The sequence below is a fragment of the Equus caballus genome, chromosome 2, assembly GCF_041296265.1.
Source record: "Equus caballus isolate H_3958 breed thoroughbred chromosome 2, TB-T2T, whole genome shotgun sequence".
Classification (NCBI taxonomy): domain Eukaryota; kingdom Metazoa; phylum Chordata; class Mammalia; order Perissodactyla; family Equidae; genus Equus; species Equus caballus.
In genome coordinates this window covers 81,559,397-81,576,882 of record NC_091685.1, presented here as the reverse complement: position 1 = coordinate 81,576,882, position 17,486 = coordinate 81,559,397, and the positions used below count along the sequence as shown (strand labels likewise).

Below are 17,486 nucleotides of genomic sequence, written 5' to 3'. Positions count from 1 at the left end.
AAATGTTTAAGAAACTAAAGCTAGTATTATATTTTAATTAAGAATCTTCAAAACTTTTGAAGGGTCTGACTCTGATCAGCTTAAACCAGCCAAGGATTGCACACCTATTGAGTATCCAAAACCCGATGGACAGATCAGCTTTGACCTTTTGTCATCTGTGGCTCTGAGTGGTACTAATCATGAACATGACCAGCCAGCACATTTAACCTTAAAGGATGACAGTATACCTGTAAACAGAAATCTGTCAATATATGATGGGCCCGAGCAGCGATTCTGCCCTGCAGGTCAGTAATGTGATTTCCATCGATTCTTAAAATAACAAATACTTGTTTTAAACATGTTAGAAATATGCTTCCATTATTTTAAGGCATTTCTATATCTCCGTCCCTTGCTTATAAATTTTAAATGACTCATATCCAGCTTCCTTTAGAAACTCATTATTTTTTTTTTTAAAGATTTTATTTTTCCTTTTTCTCCCAAAGCCCCCTAGTACATAGTTGTGGATTTTTAGTTGTGGGTCCTCCTAGTTGTGGCATGTGGGATGCCACCTCAGCATGGCCTGATGAGTAGTGCCACGTCCGTACCCAGGATTCGAACTGGCGAAACTCTGGGCCGCCGCAGTGGAGCATGCGAACTTAACCACTCGGCCACAGGGCCAGCCCCCCTACAAACTGATTATTTTTATAGTTCTTTAGCAATGTTAAAATAGAGAATTTTTGTTAAGCCTAGTTCAGATGACATTTCTCAAAAAAAGCCTTTCTGTCTACCCTTGGACCAAGCTAAGGATTATGAAACACCAAAGAATACCTTTCAATGTTTACATGACTTTAAAAATTCATTTCTGTCATGGCTGCTCATATATATAAACACACACAGATATAAATATATGGTATGTATGTATATATACTAAAATACTAGGCTATAGCCACGGTTAGCTCAAGGAAATGGTCCAAAACTTTAAATTCATCATGAATACTGTATCTTGTGATGCTAAGCTTTCAACTAGAATCAGAATAAGAACCAGGTCTCAAATGATATGGTAGAATAATATTCAGAAATGTGAAAATTAGTACATTCTGGAGAAGGACGAGAACGTAAGCTCTTGGACAGCAGGGACTTGACTGTCTTTGACTTTTTTTAATCGTTTCTGTCATCACAGTAGGTTACAAACTCCCGAGGGTAAGGACTGGATCTAATTTGTGTGTTCAGCTATAATACACATCTGCATATAAAACTGGAACTCAGACTGCTAAATGTTGAGTTCCCTTGTTAGTAAGACTAACTCAGCCAAATAGTGCTATACCTTCTGCTTTTATCTGTATTTAATTTATACTAACAGCAATAGCACACACTAAAACCTTCATAATATTCTTTATGGGTAAACATTCAGAAAACAAACCTTCAGGATTTCTGTAGCTACTGTTTCCAGAACTTCAGTTATTCTTTTGAATTTAAAAAGTTAGGTGCTTCACAATATTGTATATCTTTCCTTACAGGAGTTTATGAATTTGTACCTTTGGAACAAGGTGATGGATTTCGGTTACAGATAAATGCTCAGAACTGTGTGCATTGTAAAACATGTGATATTAAAGATCCAAGCCAGAATATTAACTGGGTGGTACCCGAAGGTGGTGGAGGACCTGCTTACAATGGAATGTAAACTGCAACTGATTTCATCTGCAGGCACATTTGATAGCCAGTTTCTTTAAAATGTATGGTAAGCTCACTTTAAAATTTAGAAGTTAACAAGTGTCAAAATATCTTACAGCACATTATTGATCAGAATGTTAATAAAATAATCAGTGAAATAAAAATTTTATACTATACCTAAAACTGTCCCATAAAAACTTATGAATATTTCTCTTAAAACTTTATATGTGATGTAGCATATATTTCCCTCTTCAATTCTTCAGACATTTAGTATGAAGAGCAAAATGCACTTTTGGGCCTTAATTGTATATGTTGGCTCATCAAATTCAACACTTTAAGTATAAAAATAAATGTATATTCTAAACCAGAGGTTGGCATCCAGCCCACCACTTATTATTTATTGGAACACAGCAATGCCTGTTGGTTTACATATTGTCTGTGGCTACCTCTGAGCTACAAGTGCAGAACTGAGTAGTTATGACAGATTATAATGGTCCACAAAGCCCAACGTATTTACTCTCTAGCCTTTTAGAAAAAGTTTGCCGACCCCAGAACATGTGTATCTGTAATATCTGTAGGTACACAACACCAGCACAAACCAAAAACAGAAAAATACATCAAAGAGTTGAGGGAAACAACACAAACTTATGCTTTCATCTGTTTATTCAACAAGATGTCTTTAGGAGTTTAAAAATAGGTTGGACACCATTCTTCTTTGTGAATAATACAGACAGCCATTTAAAAAAAATCAACTTCACTGTATTTTGTAACACTGTTTAATAAGAGTGAACCCATATCAGTATTCCTAAGATGTAAACAACAGGGAACTGAAGTAGCAAAGGAAACACATTAGGGATCGTTTATATAATAGACAAAACCCTTACATTTTCTTATTGCCTTTATACAATCAATGCATAATATTTAAGCAAAGCTGAATCCTTACTAAGCAAACATTTTTGCATATGCTGCCTTCTCTTTATCTTTCTGTGCCTTTATCTTTTGTTTGACTTTCAGCAATTCTGCCTGGATAGCTGCAAAATAAATATGTAATATGAGTTATTTCTCAAAACATCCAAAAAATTAGGTTGACCAACAAATGTCTAAGTATGATAGTTCTCTACCCCTTGATAAAACTTTTCTTCTCCAGAGAGTAACTCAGCCCTATTAACAGAAAACTTAACTGAGAAAACAACTGCACAAACACAAAAATCATGAAGCATAATTTTAGAAGACTGTCAATTCAGAGAACTCTAATTGAATTAAACAGATTTGCCTTTTCCCTCTTCCATCAGAAAGGGCAGTTAAGTGCCTCCCTTGTTTGACCAGCAATAAGAGAGCAAAAATATATTTTAATATCTAGATCTAGTATCACTACTCGTAGTTGGTTTATTTGAAAAACAAACTTATTTTTGTCACAGCTTTCCAAAGCTTTCCTTACACAGTAGCTAGAATACTTAGGTTATGGCCAGATTCATCTTAAAGAATGGTCCCAAATATTAAATTCACCATAAATACTGTATCTTTTAGTGCTGTGCTTTCAACTAGAATTATGGTAATAAGAACCAGATCTCAAGTGATACAACAGAACAAATAGTATTCAGTTATGTGAAAATTAGTATTCTGGAGAAGGACTAGAATGTAAGCTCTTTGAGGGCAGGGACCTTGACTATCTTGTTCACTGTAGTATGATCAGTGCCTGGCCCAATAACAGGCATTCTGTAACATCTGTTAATCAGTAGGGTACAATGATTCATAAGAATAAATTCTTAAAGGACAAAATGAACTTTCACCTCAAAAACTGCCAACTTACCTTTATCTTCTGGTGCTATCTCCTGAGCTTTCTTAAGATCAGCCTTTAATTGTAAAAAAATATTTAATGAAATATTAGATGTATGATTTATGAAGGTAGTTGTCCATTTAAAAAAATTAAAATTTAAAACAAAATTTTACCAATGCTTGATCGTATTCTTTTAATCCTTGCCATCCTTGAGCTCTACGGTACAGTGCTTTGGTATTTGATGGGTCTATTTTAAGAGCCTACAAAAAGTTACAAAATTAGTATTTTTATCTAAATATTAAGTATTAAATATATATGCTAGATCTCAACATATTGCCTGTCAGCTCCAAATCAACTCTTCACCACTGTGATAATGGAGCTGGACCCTGTAAAATCTCTCCTCTGCCAGCCAGCACAATGTTTTGTCAGTAGAGGGCACTAAATGGATATAGAAGAGAAAGATGTCTCTTCCAGGTTCCAGTGTGCTCCTCTCATCAGGCTCCTGCAGTGAGCCTGGTCAACAGCACAAAGCATCTCCCAGCAGGCAACTTCCCCAGGCACTCCAGTGAATCCCACAAGGATGGTACCCAATGAACTTCTCTACCACCCAGTGAGTCACAGCCACGCCTTCTCCAATGAGGCCTGGATCTCAGTCCAGGGGCCGGGAGAGGTGCCTCTTCCCTTGGGGTTCCATGTCAGCCTAGAGGGAGCAGCTGCCCCTGTATTTTATATATCTGCTATTCCCATATTCTTTAGACTTCTCTTACCAGCCAATCCCTCATTATTCCAATCCAATCTTAGATATTCTTTTATAGTAAACTGTGTTGAAATTACTGTGTGGTTTCTATCTCCTGACTGGGTCCTAACTGATGATAAACATTTTGAATAAAAATTAGTATACACTCTTACTTGAAATCTAAGAGTTTTTTTAAGGAGCCTGAGTAACTTTTAACAGGTCTCTGTTCGGAAACAAACATTCTAAAAATAATATATTTTGTTAACATGTTTTAAAGATCAATACTCAGATTTTACTGAAAAGGGTATACTGTCTGGCTCACAAAGGGCAAAAAGAGATCTAGAGTGAAGACCAATCTTCTCCTTTGATAACATTTTCCCTCTGTTGTATGCTCCCTTCTAAATATATTCACATCCCTTATTCCACCTACCCTACCAAATTAGGACCTCATTTTATTTCTACTTGCTCTGGGCTAGCTGATCCATGCACATAGCTTACTAAGCAATACCCATAAAAATTACTGGGGGTGGTCTAAAATATATTGTTTAATTTGGAAATTTTTTCAAACTATACAATAGCACGAGAGTGATAATTGCTCTATCTGAGGAAGGTTTATCAGTGAGTATTCTAGCTTTATCAGTGAGTATTCCTGGATGCCCCCATAAAGACAGGTGACCTTTCCGTATGTTCCAACAGTACCCAATCTCCCTATATAAGTCCTGGTGACCCTAAATTAAAATTGACTCCCTCTTCCACCAAATAAAAAGTTCCTTGAAGGCATGAGTCTGTCTTTTAATTAAAATACCTAGTCTCTATTGGGTGTTTAACATGTGCCCAACACTGGGTTAAATGCTTTACAGATGTTATATAATCCCTATAATAACCCGATGAGGCAAGTAGTAGTATTTCCATTTAACATAGAAACAAATTAAGACTCTAAAATTAGGAACTTGCCCAAGATCACAAAGCTAGTAAGTGACAGAAGTCTAATTAAAAAACATGTCTGACTCCACAACCCACATTCTTAATCAGTCCTGGCTTTGTCTTCCAATGCCTAGCACATAACAGATGCTCAATATGTTAAATGAATAAATGAGCTGATATATGTGCTTGGAGGAAAAAAGAAAAAGTATCTTCATAGATAATAAGTGACAAAATGTTGTAAATAGAGAAATAAGATGACTTAAATTATGTTTCATCTAGTCTTGTTAGGTCCTATGTCATAAGATATATTAATGCATATAATATATACATTTTGTTCAAGTTGATAAATCATAACCCAACTCCTTTAGAAAGTTCAACATCAAACAGACTCACCTCCAAACAACTGTCGATAGCTCCCTGCCAATTTGACATCTTCAGTTTACAAGCACCAATGTTCAATACACAGCTTAAAGCTACTGGTTGCAGCCTGGATCCATCTGCTTTCTCAATAACAGCCTTTGAACATTCTACATATCTGGAGAACACATTAATAAAAGTAATATGGAATGCAACATAAACAAGACTCTACTTCTTCAACTTTGTCAAAAAGTGTTATGTCATTTCTGGTACAAAAAGCTCATCAAATGCTAATATTAATATTCTTAATGGACACAATCTTTTTATTAAATACTTATTTTTCTTTGGAAGATTTATTTTTCCCCCAAAGTGTTCAAAGAGGCCAATTTAAGAATAATCCCAAATTTAAAGATAATTATGCACTATTAACACTTTTCTATCTTTAAACTCAGGTCCCCATTATGTACTTTCCAGTGTAACTATGTCTGAAACCAGGGTTCTCATCGTGGGAAGAGGGCACAGGTGAAGAGCCCTGTAGCGCTCGTTTTGAATTGTGTTTTAATAGTCAGTCATGTGCCGCATAACAAAGTTTTGGTCAGTGATGGACCGCATATACAACACCGGTCCCATTAAGATAAGCACCATATAGCCTAGATGTGTAGTAGATTATACTATCTAGGTTTGCGTAAGTATACTCTATGATGTTCACTCAATTGACGAAATCAGCTAACGATGCATTTCTCAGAACGTATCCCCGTTTTAATTGACGCAAGACTGTAGTTTCTGGCTCTGTGCATTGAAAAGGTCCCAGAAACAATGAGCACATTTGGCACCCAGAATTTGGTTTCTAAAGTCTATCCTCACTGAAAAGAATCAAGACTCCTTAGTGAAGTTGCTGATACCAGATCTGGAAACAAGGTGAAGTATAAGATGAGCCTGGAACATCTTGTGCCAGAAAGCAAGTGCTCACAGATAATAGGAATATGTCAAAAGGATATAAGGGGGCTTCTACTGGACAAATCTGGAACCCTTTGAGTATCAAAAAGAATGATGGTAACGGTATAATAGGTTAAACTGAAAAAAATGCACAGGTCTATAATGATAGTAAAAGAGGAAAGGAGTGTGGGGAGGCTCTTTCAAACAAGAATGCCTGCTAGTAACTGCAGAATGAGTGATAAAATTAGAAAACCACAGTTCTGTAACCATCAATGTAATAACTAATTCAGGCAAGGGTCTTCAATGATGCTGAAACCACTGAGTGTAAGGTTAGAAACTGGATATTCGCATAATCTCACAGTATCATCTCACAGAGTACTTCTTAATTATTTACAAAGGGGAAAAGGTGCTTTGACAACAGAGACATCTGGCTGACACCACTTTACCGAGTGCCAAAACTCAAAACAGGCCAAAGTGACATGTGCCTTCAGGATATGATATTGTAGGAAATATAAAAGATCACCTACCTAGGTCCTCTTGCCAAAATATTTAATCTCAAACTAATCTTAAGAAAGCAATCAAACAAATACAGATGGTATTCTATATACCTGATTTAGACTCCACAAAATGCAAGTGACTATAAAAAACATAGAGTAGGGACTGTTAAAAATTAGAGACTAGAGACATAAAACCAAATGATACCATGCATGATCTTGGTTTGGACTCTAAAGCAAAAAATTGAAACAACTGGCGAAATTCAATTATAGATTACATATTAGATAATATTGTATCAATGTTATTTTGGGAGTATTTTATTTATTTATTTTGGTGAGGAAGATCGGCCCTGAGCTAACATCTGTTGCCAATCTCCCTCTTTTTGCTTGAGGAAGACTGTGTCAATCTTCTTCTATTTTATATCTGGGACGCCACCATAGCATTGATGATTGGTGTGTAGGTCTGCACCCAGGATCCAAACCTGCAAACCCTGGGCCGCTGAAGCGGAGTGTACAAACTTAACCACTACACCACCAGGCCAGCCCCCTGGGAGTATTTTAATGGTACTGAAGTTATCCAGAAGTATGTCCTTGTTTCTTAGGAAATACTTGCTAAAATATCTAGGGGTAAAGTGTCAAGGTATCTGCAACTTCCTTTCAAGACAATTCTGCAAAAACAAATATAACAAATGTTAAAAATAGGTGAATGCAGGTAAAAGTACATGAGTGTTCATTTACTATTCTTTCAACTTTTCTGTATTTTGAAATTTTTCAAAATAAAAAGGTGGAAGCAACTAAAGAAATGCAACTATTTCAATACACCTGGTTACTCTGCAAGTAATTTGCAAAAAATAGAATAAACAACTCTGAATTTCACTTTATAATTCAATTTGTAAGTTCTTAAAAGTAATTTACTAAAAATATTTTATTACCTTAAAACTTTTGTGTATTTTTTAATGGCCATCTCCCAGTTCTGGGATTTGAAAAAAGTATTTCCAATGTTTTTTAAGTCTTCTGTTATTAATAAAATTTTATCTATCTGTATAAAAGAAAGAATACAAATACGTTGAATTTTAGTAAGTAATATACTTTAGTGCTAAGTTCTAGCATTAAGACAGACATAAGAAGCTCAAAATTCAGTATTAATTATTTTTAGTAATTTAAGTAATTAAAGTTTGATTAATCTGAAAGTACTCACATCTTTTAAGTCTATATCTGCATCCTCAGGGAAATCTGGATGACTGTCACCAGAACCATCTTTTGGGAATATTCCCCAATCATCCCCTTCCTTTAATTCTCCGCATTCTGCAATAACGCACAACTGTAAAAATAATCCCAAACTGTAGAAGTGCACTACCATGTTGAGAGATTAAAAAAAAAGTCTAGGTTTAAAATTCAGCTGCCAAGTCACTTCTAAACTGACAGACTGATATTAGGAGCCTCAGCTATCTGCTCTAATGACAATAATGCCCTTTATATACATTCCAAATAATACAATGTCACTATTTTACAAAAGTATATTATTGCTACTCAGCAGCTCAATGGGCAGAGAGTAAAGTGAAAACTGCATCATTCTCTATATAATTTTCTTTAGGTGGGACATGTGCTGTCGATTTACTACTGTCCTTCCTACGCTGAGTGACAGCCTACCTCCCGCAGGTATTTGAGTTCCAGTCCCACTCACAACCCTGCCGATTAGGCTGAGGAGTAGTACAGTCATTCTGATTCACAGACATTTAACACAAGGATCTTTAGTTATATAATCTGGCCTAAACTCTTAAGCAATTTATATATGGATGAGGAAACAGGCCAAGAAAAATTAAATAACAAGATCAAGGCCAAACCACCAGTTAAATGGCAGAGTCTGGACAGGATTCTTGGTTTTCTGTCCTCTTTCTACCATGTACATACTGACTCAGTTTTGCAGGTACAGGAAGATTTAAGCAACTTACCAAAAATCACCAAGAATGAAGTTGAGATAATAAATATCTCCTTTTAAATTGCCCTAATCTTCCCCATTGCGGAAAACAGTTTCAAAGAAAAAGTGGTAGAAAAAAATTATCCTAACGTTTTCCAGATAATAATATGATCTTTTTACTTACATTTCTTTAAGTGTATTAAAGATAATAAGACAAAAAGTGCATTTCAGTATAACTTTTTACTTACTTTGGCAGGTTTTTCACCTTTCACTTCTACATTTTCCAGTATCCTTGCCACACCCATTCCTTTAATTACTTGGCCAAACACCACATGTTTCCCATCCAAATGAGGAGTTGGAACCGTTGTGATAAAGAACTGAGAACCATTTGTATTGCGGCCTGCATTTGCCATGCTCAATAAACCCTCCTGATCATGCTGTAGAAATAAAAATTATTAAGACAACCAAGGTTACAGGTACTGGTCTGAACTGTTCTTTTACTGACCATTCACATAAAACTAGGGTGGACTGCAATACCATTTAGGTCAAACAATGTAGTGTAATTTTACTTTGTATAAACTGCAGCCTTTAATTCACAAAACGTGAGGTACTTAATCACTTTTAGACTTTAAGAAAAGCTTATGAAACCAAATAAAATAACAAAAACAGCAGAGCGGTGGTGTTATTTCTAAATTGACCATATTGAGAAAATGCTCATAGTTCATATTTAAGGTGAAGATGCTGCATTAAGGAAATGTAGTAATTAATGTTGTTAGTGCCGTCAAGTTGATTCCAACTCCTAGTGACCCTGTGTAGAGCAGAGTGGAACCCTGCCCAGTCTTTCTGCACCATCTTATCTGCCAGCGCTGTATCAGACAATGCTCTGCTGCTATTCAGACGGTTTTCATGGCCAATTTTTTTGAAAGTGAGCAGCCAGGTCCTTCTTGTTAGTTTGTCTTAATCTGGAAGCTCGCTGAAACCTGTCCACCATGGATGACCCTGCTGGTACTTAAATACCAGTGGCACAGCTTTCAGCATCACAGCAACAGACAGCCACCACAGCATGACGGCCCACAGATGGGCAGCGTGGCTCCCTGCCCAGGAAACAAATGCAGCCATAGGGGTGAAAGCACCGAATCTTAACCAGCTAGTAATTATACTTTGCCCTTTTTTATAATGGATGCTCTTTTTTCTGAGAAGACCTGAACAGTCTTCCCATTTTTATGGGCCTACATTATGATTCTTCCTTTACATACTGATAACTGGAAACAGTGACTGGGTATTTAATTTAGACAGGCCATTCAGTTAGATACTTTCCTAATCTCAAAAGAATCCAAATATTATGGCTTTCATCTCAAGTAAATCAATTCTTCAGAGAATGTCCAGAGAAAGCACTGCATACATCGTGAAATCAAATTTTGATGTTGGCATCAACCTGTTCAAAGGTTCTGTGAAATCCAATTTCTTCATCTTTCCACTTTATCCTCAGGCTTTCTAAATTTACTCCTCCCTGAGACATGCATTCTAACTCTATGTTAGTCTTCCCACTTAAAATGCCTTTTACCCCTCCAATCTAAGTCTAATTCAGCTTTCAAGGCCACCAAGTTTGTAGAAGGCAAGAACTATGTGTCCTTTCTTTTGATCAATGGGATCATCACATAATGTTAATTTTCAATCCTTCTGGTAGCTTCCCTTTTTCCTTTCTAAAAGTTTGCTGCTTTTCCCACAATATTAAATAGAATATTAACTTTATTTCCTCAGCCTCCTACTGCCTTTGTCTTTCCTCATTCACATTCCTCCTTCAAAACGGCATTTGTAATTTAGTTCCTGTCTAACCAAATCTCAGCCACCTTGTGAGGCCCAGTGTGCCCAGCTTAAGTATGCATTCTTCCTCAATGTCTTCCCCAATAATCTGAACCATATAAAGCAAACCTTTCTGCTATAGTATATACAGAAATTATCAATCAATTTAGCAGTTATTTGAATACTCTTCTTCTTCACTTGTCCCATGTGTTTTAATCTTCTCTTCCCAGGTAAGATCATAAATTCCTTGTCAAGAAAGCTTTTCATTTTTAAAAACCCTTTGGTGCCAGTGACAGTACTAAATATATACTTGTAATCAATAAATGCTGTTTAAAAGACTGATAATATTTTCCTTTCAAATTATCCTAATTACTTTGCTCATATTCCTCATTTCCAAAGATTATCACTTTACTTTTGTCCTTACATGTCCATTTGACATGTAACTTGAATGATGCAATATAACCCAATTACATCTTGGGAGAACGAAGGTACAAAGGCACAGGCTACTAATGTCCTTCAGGAGCCTGAACATTAACTATATCTACTAGTTTGCAAATGCCCTGACATCCTGCATATTAGTGATGGTTTTGTTGTTCTCCAAATTCAAGTATAAAGATTCACAAGTTACCAAATTTCTGATGAGAACACTTTTCCTGGAAACAATTTGCCACATGGTGACTGCACTTAAAAACTCATTGGCTTTCCTAAAGCATGTAAACCTGGATCACACTGAAATAATTATCATATTTTTGCCAAATAAAATCCTTACTGAAATTTTTCCATATTAAAGATGCATATTTACAAATATGATACCTTCTAAAAGCAAAGGAGAATCTAAGCAAACTTGAGACATTTACTGGTGTTTTAATCCAACAAGTATCCCAGGCATATAACAACCTTTTTTAATCAGCAATAAGCATGCATTTTGGTCTACTTTACCTTGTAATAGAAATTTTCATCTTCAAATTTTTCACCATAAATACTTTCTCCACCTGTCCCATTCTGATTTGAGAAGTCTCCACCCTGAATCATAAATTTCTTAATAACTAAAAAACAGGAAAATAGCTATTAAAAACTAAGATATGGATGACTTCAGCAATGTTAACTTATCAATACGTAATAAGAAAGACAACTTCCTAAAACATGAGTCCAGTCATGTCACTCTCCCGTCTCTCCCCACCTGTCACCACAACAATGCCAAACTCTTCAAAGGCTTTTCACAATCTGAGTCCAAACTACTTTTACTGCCTGATCTCCCACTAACACTCAAACAATTAGTTCAAATGGCATCTTGCCTACAAAACTGTCAGAGACTCCAAAGTTGGATCTCCTAATTTTTCTCCCATAGTATCTCGATTCTACCTCCATTTTCTAACATATGAATGTATTATCATAATGATCCATCTCTTAACAATTAACTCCTTATGTAGAGCACTCTGTTTTTCATCCTGTAACCATGGGCATGGCTGGGCACATATTAGTTACTCAATAATGTCTATTGAATAAAGGTCAATTATTCCCAGTACATTCGTTATACCCTAGGAAGTACTTCAGCAAATATTATCACTTGGTGTCAAGGGTTCCAAAGACCACTCCCAAGTTCAGAAATTCCCTAGGATACCAGGACTCAACATTTAATTGTCTTACAGTGATAGAATAAGGATACACAGCTGGGTGATAAAGGAAAAAGAGGCAGAGTCTGGAAGAATCCATGTGCAGGCTTCCTTATGCTCTCTCCCTCCCATGAAAGGTCACAGAGCACACCCTTCTCCCAGCAAAGCAGCAGCAACATGTCTATGATAATTCTGCCCAGGAAAGCCCATTAGAGACTCGGCACCCAAGGTTTTTATTGGGCCTGATCGTACAGGCACTCTGCCTAGCATGTACCAAAATTCCAGACTCCCAAAAGGAAAGCAGGTGTTCAGCATAAATCAAACTGTTTGTACAAATAGTCTGGGCATAGTAAACCACCCTTCTGATTTAGGGAATGGTTCAAGGGCCACGTTCCCAGATTCCAGCTAATGGCCACCCCTGCAAGCAGATCTTTCTAATGAGCAGGCTCAGGCCTGCTATGCTAACTCTTTTCCACATACACTATTAGAATATTTTGGTATTTTATTAAACATGAAAGTAAATCAATAGTTTAAATATTCAGAAATCAATGTTAATTTTTTTCCTTTTTTTTTAAAGATTGCACCTGAGCTAACATCTGTTACCAATCTTCCTTTTTTTCTTCTTCTCCCCAAAACCCCCCAGTACATAGTTGTATATTCTAGTTGTAGGTCCTTCTGGTTCTCTGATGTGGGACACCATCTCAGCATGGCTGGATGAGAGGTGTGTAGGTGCACACCTAGGATCCAAACCATCGAAACCCTGGACTGCCAAAGTGAAGTGCGTGAACCCAACCACCTGGCCATGATGCCAACCCTTGTTAATTTTTTCTTAAGTTTTTTTTAATGTTAACTATTCATACGATTATAGTTTAGATTATTAGTTTATTCCCTAAAAAAATTTATTGAGTGCCTATTAATAACTATATTAGATGCTCAAGACAAAATACTAAGAAGATATAGTTCCTGAACTCATGGAGCCTGCAGTCTATCGAAGGAACCATCAAATCACTAAAAAAAGGTATGATTACAAAGTGCAATACGTAGTATGACATGTCATCTTTTAATCACACATCACACAACGGTGTCCAAGACTCTGAATCTTTAAATAGGCAGCAATCTTCCCAAACAATCCTGTCCAAGTAGTAGATATAACTTTATTGTCACCTGGCAGTCAAGTTACCCAAGGTCTACTTAACTATCCCGGCCACAGCCTTCTTTCTCAATCTAATCATATTAGACTGAAGAGTTAGAGGACTGGTGAAACTAGGGTGGTCCATTTCTCTATAAATATACCTTAGGACCTTCCCATAATTAATTCCACTTTTCACAGCCCAACTTTTATGAAACTGAGCTATCACCTCAGATGTCAAAGCATCCTCTTAGAAACTAATACAAATTTTTAACTTTCATCCCTTGCTTAGTGTTTTCTTCTCTAACTCCTACAGAACAGGATTTGATTATCTATATTAATCAGATTCAAAAAATTTACACATACTTCGATGGAAAGGGCATCCTTTGAAATGGAGAGGTTTCCCAGTGGTGGGTCCAATGCCTTTTTCTCCCGTACACAATGCACGAAAATTTTCTGCAGTTTTGGGTACAATATCTGCAAACAATTCTAAGACAATTCGACCAACTAAAAGAAAAAATGAAACTGTGTCAGTATGCAAAACAAGCCACCAAACAGGCAAATGATAAAAGGACAGTTGGTAAAATTATAGTGACTGAGATAACCAAGTTCCCTTTTTTGTCATTTTTCTAATATTCAAATTTAGTCTACCTAAGGTAAAGTATCACGTATCTAAATGAATTTGAAACAATTACTTTTCTACATGTTACAAAGGATCATAAATACAGTAGCCAGCAGATTAGCATCATATAAGGGAAACCATGAAGTACAAATGGCTTTCAAATTCTGAGTAATTTCTTTGACATGTATTCAGCATTTCCAATCACCAAGGAACTAATAGAAGAATATTAAATATCCTTTCAGTGGTCAGGTTGCCCGAGTTTTACATATAGCTGTAGCCTCTGTGCTCTGTGGAACCTGCCTAGAGCTGCCTCTGAAGCAAAAGCTGAAAAAGTTCCCATTCTAAACAATTCTCAAGTCAAGTAAAAATAAACCTGGCACTAGTTTCAAAATAAACTGAAGGTACATATGTGTGTGTGTGTGTATCCATAACCATCCACGGGGTCCCGGAATCCCGATGTGTCCGGTAGTGTATACAATCTAACACACTGCCTGGCCAGCCATTCAAACACGTTACAGAATAAGAGCAATTCAGTTGCAAAGCAACATGCTAATTCACAAGACTTTATCGGCTTCTGAGCTGCGACTGTAACCTAGGTAACCGCATTGCTACATCAAGCTCATTTTCCCCAAGGCCAAAACAGAGACAATGTTCACCAATCTGACTTGACCTCTAAGTTAAGAATGAATAACAAGGAAAAAGCAATAAGCAAAAGCCGCTTTCATTTATAACTAACATAGCAATTGCTGATGTAGCTCGCATGGCAAAAAACATGGCATGACTACAGCCCAACAGACGCATATCCCCGGGGGTTTCTGAATGTCCTACTGCAAACGTAAAATTATCTTATTTTAGGTCAACTTGATGGTGCAAGGTGGCGAAGAGGTGCAACCAAATCAGGAAAGAGAAACCTAAAGGCCGTCACAATTCCCCGTACCAGAAATTTCCAGAAACTTCCGCGCGACCGACAGCATTGGTACAAGGGCGGGGGCTCGACCCAGCCCCGGAGGTCTGGGCTTGTCCCCGCGATCCAGTCTGGGCAGCCATCCCCCTCCGCGTCACTGAGCAGCCCATGGGCCGAACCGCGCCCCACCCTCAGGGTCCCCCGAATCCCGAGAAGCCCAGCCTCCTCCGGGCCACTCCGCGAGCACCAGACTCCGCTCACCTCGCTCCCCTCCGATGTCCACGTCAAAGAAGACTCGGGGGTTACCGGGGTTGGAGGGCTTCGCTTGGGGGGACGGGTGCGACATCTTGACTCGCACACGCGTTTGCAAACCGGCTCAGAAAACCTCGTGGCCTCGCCGCCCGGCAGCTCAAACCCGGGAGCGCTTTTCTCCCAGAAGAGCAGGCGGCGGCGCTGGCGAGCCACTTCCGGCGCCAGGGCCCAGGGCCGCAGCCCGACTTCCGGCGCCGCAGACCCGCGGGTTTCCACGCGCGGCCGCTTCTCCTCGCGTCTTCAAGCGCTGGCTATTTTGTGGTTCACTGAAGTTACGGCCCCGGATCTTTGTATTTTCGCTGTATTTCATGGCTTTTTCGACCATCGTGGTGTAGAAGAGCACTGGAAGCAATCATCCCCATTCCAGTCTCAGGTCAGCCACCAACTGGCGTGTGACTACTTCTCTGAATCTCAGTGTGCTTGTCTTGAAAATGGGAATAAAGATGCTTACCTCGGAGGGGCCTTTGGAGGATTAAGGACGTCAATCACTTAAGCACAATGCCTGACACAGCCTGGTGGTCGCTGTCAATAGTTGCATATTATTGTTGCCATGTTATTATAATTTGATCTTCATGTTAACAGTAGAAGTGAGAGCGGTGAGGCTAAATGCTCCGGACAGCTGAAGCGGAGAGTCCAGCAGAGAGCGCAGTTTCCTGATGAAACTGCCTTATTATAGTCCACTTTTCCTTTAAGGGAATTCGTGTCAACATTTTACCTATTTATATGAGAACATAGTCTCACCTCTTGAGAAAGTCTAATTTTGGAGAAAAGTGGTATGTTCCTGTGTAGATCCCTTGGGCGCCAGTTATGTTGGGGCCCAGCAATTTGGATTCAGCCTGCTGCTTACCTTACCCGTAAGGCATAAGGTATCTTTAGATGATTAAGTTTCTGTTTTTTTCTTATCACTGGGTAAAAAGACATGGTATTTGAATGCAGCACGAATAGAGTATGTGTCTGAAGCCAGGAGCTGTGTGTCCCTAGCTGCAGCCACTGGCTTTTTGGAAGGGAAGACCGGTGCTGATTATCCGCTATGGGAACTGCCACCATGGAGGGGGCTAAAGACTCGTGTCCTGCTTGCTGCCTGGTCTCAGGAGATGTAAAAATTAGGAGTATGGTTAAAGGGCAACCAGTTTCCTACTCTCAGCTTGAAGTGGCCTTAATATGCACTGGGCTAAGCATTAAAGTTGATGTTAACAAAGAAAAAAAGGAATGAGTTCAATATACACTACATACTAGGAGTGTGACCAAAGAACAGTCATTTAATTCCGAAACCTTCCTTTTCAGAGAAGTGGAAGAGTGGGGTATGAGAATTGGAAGAGATAATGTGCATATATTTGCTTTGTAAATTCTAAAGTATTGTTACGCAAAGATTATTTTTAAAATCCTTGTGACAATGAAATACTATGGGGTCTGGATTCATTTTAAAACACCCTACTCTGTGCCCCCTCTTTGTTGAGCAGCAGCCCTGGGATCGCAGCCATGGAAGAGACCACCTTGCAGCTTACTGCTTTTCTGTACTGTTGGTTTCCAAAGTTAGGAGGAAGGAAGCAGGGAGCAGTGCCCCAAGCATTGGCTCCCCCAAGACCTGTTTTTTTCCTTGTTTGTGTTGATGTTGGGCAGGTCCTCGCTTGTCCCTTCCAGGCACCTTGGAGGGGCAAGGAGCTGAGGACAACCACACCCGGGGTCCAGGGGCACAGGCAGTGCAGTGCAGCTTTTGGCTGTGTACATAGAGTGCTTTATTCTCCACAGAGTGATACACACGTCGGTGGGTACCAGTGTCCCCATATGTGCAGAACTGAATAAAGTGGGTCTCTGAGAAAAAAAGTACGTCCACACAAAGCTCACGGGTCCCTACCAGTGGAGTCACATCACTGTCCCACTCCTGGCCACTAGGGTGACCCATAGCTAGGGTCAGACGAGTGGGTGGTGTCGTGGATGAAACAAAATTGGCCATGTTGGATTCTTGAGGGCAGATGATAGCTGCATTGGGGATTATTATTATTATTCCCTTTACTTATGCCTGTTTGAAATTTTCCATAATAAAAGATCTTTTAAAAGAAAAAAATCACTTGTCCAATTTTTTCTGTGTATTACTTACTAGGTGCTCATTATAAAACTAACTTGTAAAGTAGTTGTTAATTAAAATAGCAACATACCTTTTGCAAAGAAAGATGCTGCTAAAATTTTAGGGCAAATCAATAAGAACATCATACTGATTAAATTTTTTTTAAAGATTTTATTTTTCCTTTTTCTCCCCAAAGCCCCCCTGTACATAGTTGTGTGTTTTTAGTTGTGGACCCGACTAGCTGTG

The 17,486-nt window shown here is 38.3% G+C and overlaps 2 protein-coding genes across 2 annotated transcripts in view; one reads left to right on the top strand and one right to left on the bottom strand.

The window, feature by feature from the left end:
- Positions 1 to 3,599, top strand: part of ETFDH (electron transfer flavoprotein dehydrogenase) — a 33,151-nt gene extending 29,552 nt beyond the window's left edge. Inside the window, exons 12-13 of the mRNA XM_001500342.7 lie at positions 63 to 284; positions 1,497 to 3,599. Coding sequence (XP_001500392.1) covers positions 63 to 284; positions 1,497 to 1,660 — 386 coding nt within the window. The 3' untranslated portion in view covers positions 1,661 to 3,599. The remainder of the gene's footprint in view (positions 1 to 62; positions 285 to 1,496) is intronic.
- Positions 2,296 to 15,810, bottom strand: PPID (peptidylprolyl isomerase D). The gene is made up of 10 exons (XM_001500334.6): positions 15,125 to 15,810; positions 13,704 to 13,844; positions 11,535 to 11,641; positions 9,041 to 9,229; positions 8,073 to 8,195; positions 7,807 to 7,913; positions 5,481 to 5,622; positions 3,601 to 3,687; positions 3,461 to 3,503; positions 2,296 to 2,681 (listed from the first exon to the last, which is right to left on the bottom strand). The coding sequence occupies exons 1-10, from the start codon at positions 15,207 to 15,209 to the stop codon at positions 2,593 to 2,595; spliced, it is 1,113 nt and encodes a 370-aa protein (XP_001500384.1). The 5' UTR covers positions 15,210 to 15,810; the 3' UTR covers positions 2,296 to 2,592.
- Positions 15,811 to 17,486: the final 1,676 nt, after the last annotated feature.